This window comes from Salvia splendens, chromosome 10 (genome assembly GCF_004379255.2).
Source record: "Salvia splendens isolate huo1 chromosome 10, SspV2, whole genome shotgun sequence".
Lineage (NCBI taxonomy): Eukaryota > Viridiplantae > Streptophyta > Magnoliopsida > Lamiales > Lamiaceae > Salvia > Salvia splendens.
Window position 1 is genome coordinate 22,787,116 of NC_056041.1, and position 3,654 is coordinate 22,790,769.

At 40.0% G+C, this 3,654-nt stretch overlaps 1 protein-coding gene across 1 annotated transcript; it reads left to right on the forward strand.

Annotated features, from left to right (window-relative positions):
• LOC121751117 (protein PHOX4-like) lies at positions 1-3,154 on the forward strand. The gene is made up of 2 exons (XM_042145828.1): positions 1-2,651; positions 2,751-3,154. The coding sequence occupies exons 1-2, from the start codon at positions 623-625 to the stop codon at positions 2,894-2,896; spliced, it is 2,175 nt and encodes a 724-aa protein (XP_042001762.1). The 5' UTR covers positions 1-622; the 3' UTR covers positions 2,897-3,154.
• The last annotated feature ends 500 nt before the right edge of the window (positions 3,155-3,654 follow it).

Sequence of the window (3,654 nt, forward strand, 5' to 3'; positions counted from 1 at the left end):
TGACATCCCCCACAATCTTGGAATGCCCAAAATCTGCTTCACATCGTCCATTTCCAACTTTTGTCTGAGAAATTATTTACAAAATCTCACTTTTGATTTAATTAATTAAGTGAAAATTGTTGCAGGCCTCCCTCTATTCTGTGTTTCTCTTAAATCTCAAAGCCCTTCGAAATTTTGAAGGGGTTTCAATAAAGATCGAGTTTTTACAGATAAGTTCTCCCTATCACCATATTTGATTTACTTCCTTCTTTCTTTTTTTTCTGCTCGAGGAAAGAAGCCTTAAAAGTTAAAACCTTGTTTCAAGCTTATTAAAGATTCAACCTTTATCTTCATTTCTATACAAATCTTGAATTGCTTGTTCATTAGCTTCTTGCTTTGTTCCAATTCGTGGGATTTTATAGGATTTATCTCAGGTTTCTTGATGCATATATTTGGGGTTTCATTTCAATTTCTGCATCTTAGTTGATTTAGCTTTTCTTCCCCATTGTAAAAGTGCTGGCTTTATAGCTTCTTATACTGATCAATTTGGAGCTAATTAGTTGATGTTAGGAATAAATTTGGTTGGAATAGCTGTTTCATTTCAAGATTTTGGTAGTTTGGAATTTGATCTAGGATTTTAGCAATGGGGAAACATGGGGGGAAGAAGAAAAAATGTGGTGGGCATAAATCAGGTGAGTCAAATATTAGGCAGAGTAAGGGAAACGAGAGAGCTTACGATAAGGACACAACGATGTTCGTGTTGATGTCTCAGGAATTGAAGGAAGATGGGAATAGGTTGTTTCAGAAGAGGGATTATGAGGGTGCTATGTTGAGCTATGAGAAAGGGATAGAGTTGCTTCCGAGGAATCACGTAGATGTCGCCTATCTTAGGAGCAATATGGCCGCGTGCTATATGCAATTGGGTATTAGTGAGTATCCGAGGGCGATCCATGAGTGCAATCTGGCTCTTGAAGTTTCTCCGTTGTATAGTAAGGCATTGTTGAAGAGGGCTAGGTGCTATGAGGCACTGAACAAGCTAAATTTGGCGCGGAGAGATGTTGGAACGGTGCTCAAGATGGAGCCTAACAATCTCATGGCGATTGAGATCTCGGAGAGGGTTGAAATGAGAATTGAGAGACAAGAAGGGTCTAGAGAAAATGAGATTCGTGTGAATTTTGAGTACAATGTAGAGGAGAATGTGAAGGAGAAGAAAGTCAATGGCAAGGTGAAAAGCATTGTCAATGGAAACATAGATAAGAGCGCGGAGAAGAAGGTTGATCGCAATGTAAAGGAAAATGCGAAGGAGGAGAAAGTCAATGGCGTTGGAGGGGGGAGTAGGGATGAACAAACAAGACACGAGAAGAAAACAAAAAGAAAAGTGAGAGAAAGGAAAGTTGATGTTGATGTTGTGTTGAGAAAGGTTGATGATCAAATCGAGGAAAGGAAAACTGAAGACAAATTGGTGGTGGAGGAAGAAAGGTTGACGAATGGTGCAGAGGAAGAGCCTACAAGAACGGTTAAGTTAGTGTTCGGGGAAGACATAAGATGGGCTCGGATTCCTCTCAACTGCGATATTTTGAAACTGAGGGAGATCATTGTTGATCGTTTTCCCAGCTCGAAGGCTGTTCTCATTAAATATAGGGATCAAGAAGGCGATATGGTTACTATCACTTCAACAGAAGAACTGAGGTTGGCTGAAGCCTCTACCGAGCATGGCTCTGTGAAGCTGTATATAGTCAAAGTTAATCCTGACCAAGATCCGTTATTTGAGAGGATTAGGAAAGATGGCATGAAAAATGTTACTGAAATCCGGACTGATTCGGCTTGTATAAGTGATTGGATCATACGGTTTGCTCAGTTATTCAAGAACCATGTCGGATTTGATTTTGAAGCTTATCTTGATCTCCACGAGGTCGGGATGAAGCTCTATTCAGATGCCATGGAAGAGACAGTTACGTGCGAAGAAGCTCAAGGCCTTTTCTCCACTGCTGCAGAGAAATTCCAGGAAATGGCAGCCTTAGCATTGTTCAATTGGGGTAATGTCCACATGTCAAGAGCAAGAAAGAGAGTATATTTGGCAGAAGATGCTTCGAAAGAACCTGTGCTAGCACGAGTCAAGTCTTCTTACGAGTGGGCACGAGCGGAGTACGTGAATGCAGGAAAAAGATACGAAAAGGCCCTAAAAATTAAACCAAATTTCTATGAAGCCATTCTAGCTCTCGGGCAGCAAGAGTTTGAGCAGGCTAAACTCTCTTGGTATTATGCAATCGGAACCAATGCTGATTTGGAGTCTTGGCCTTCATCGGTAGTTCTTGAGCTTTACAACAGGGCCGAGGACAACATGGAAAAGGGAATGCAAATGTGGGAGGAGGAACAGCGAGTCATCGAACCATCCTGGCCTAACAAAACCGAGATTCAGTTGCAGAATATGAAACTCAGCAATGTGTCAGCAGACGAAGCTGCAGAACAGGCTTCAAACACACGTGCACAGATACACATATTATGGGGCACAATGTTGTATGAAAGATCTATGATGGAATTCAAACTAGGACTTCCCGTTTGGAATGAATGCCTCGAGGTTGCTGTAGAAAAATTCGAACTAGCTGGAGCAGCTCAGACTGATATTGCCGTTATGATAAAGAATCATTGTTCCAATGGAACATCGTCAGGAGGTGATATATCGACACTATTTCTGTATATGTTGCATATTTTTTAACAAAACTAATGTCGAGGTGTGTTGCTATACACTCTGATCGATAACGCTCTTGCAGGGGGATTCAACATTCACGAAATAGTACAGGCATGGAACGAAATGTATGAAGCAAAAAAGTGGCAGAGCATCGTTCCCTCGTTCCGGTTAGAACCACTGCTCAGGCGGCGAGTTTCAAAAATTTATCACGCCTTTGAAAATGCATAGCTGCTCTTGCTGATGCATCTGAGAACTGGCACTCATCGGAGCGTTTGGTTGGAAGAGAGAGCGCTTTTTGCATATTTGGTAAGTAAGTTTACTAGTACCTGATCCTTACTAGAGATTGACTTCATCATTGTGTGATTCACGACTTTTTATAGTTTAAGCCTTTCATTGCGTGATTTGGAACTTCAGATTAGTTCCCGGAGTTCATTTAAAAGTTTCTTCTTTGAAGTTGAAAGAGATTTTTTAGTTCGTTATACTTAATTTCGTGTCCGCTTCTTTACTGTATGATTGTCCCTCTCCAAAAGCTTTGGTTGGTTATTTGTCTGGCTAGATGTATTTAGGATACTCAAACAAGGGAGATGATCAAAGTATAACTAAACTTAAATGCATAACTAGAGAACACGAGTTTAGTCCAGTATAAGAACAATTTTAGTTCACTACAAGAGTGATTTAGTTCACTATAATTTGTATTGAAGTATTCAGTCCGTGAAATATTTAGTTCACTATAATTACATTTTGGTTCACTCCGTGTTGTGACTAAAACACCTTTATATTGAACTAAATCTCTCTTATAGTGAACTAAATTCGTGTTCTCTTCTTATGCATATGCATTTAAGTTGTGGTTGCCTCATTAACTTTTTTCACTTACTTTTCTTCAAATATGGACAATACTTCGTGGACAAATGAAATATTTTCTGTTAAGGGTGTTCCCCTTAGCAAGATGCTGGAAAACGATGTAAGAAGTCCCGAGAGACTGAATC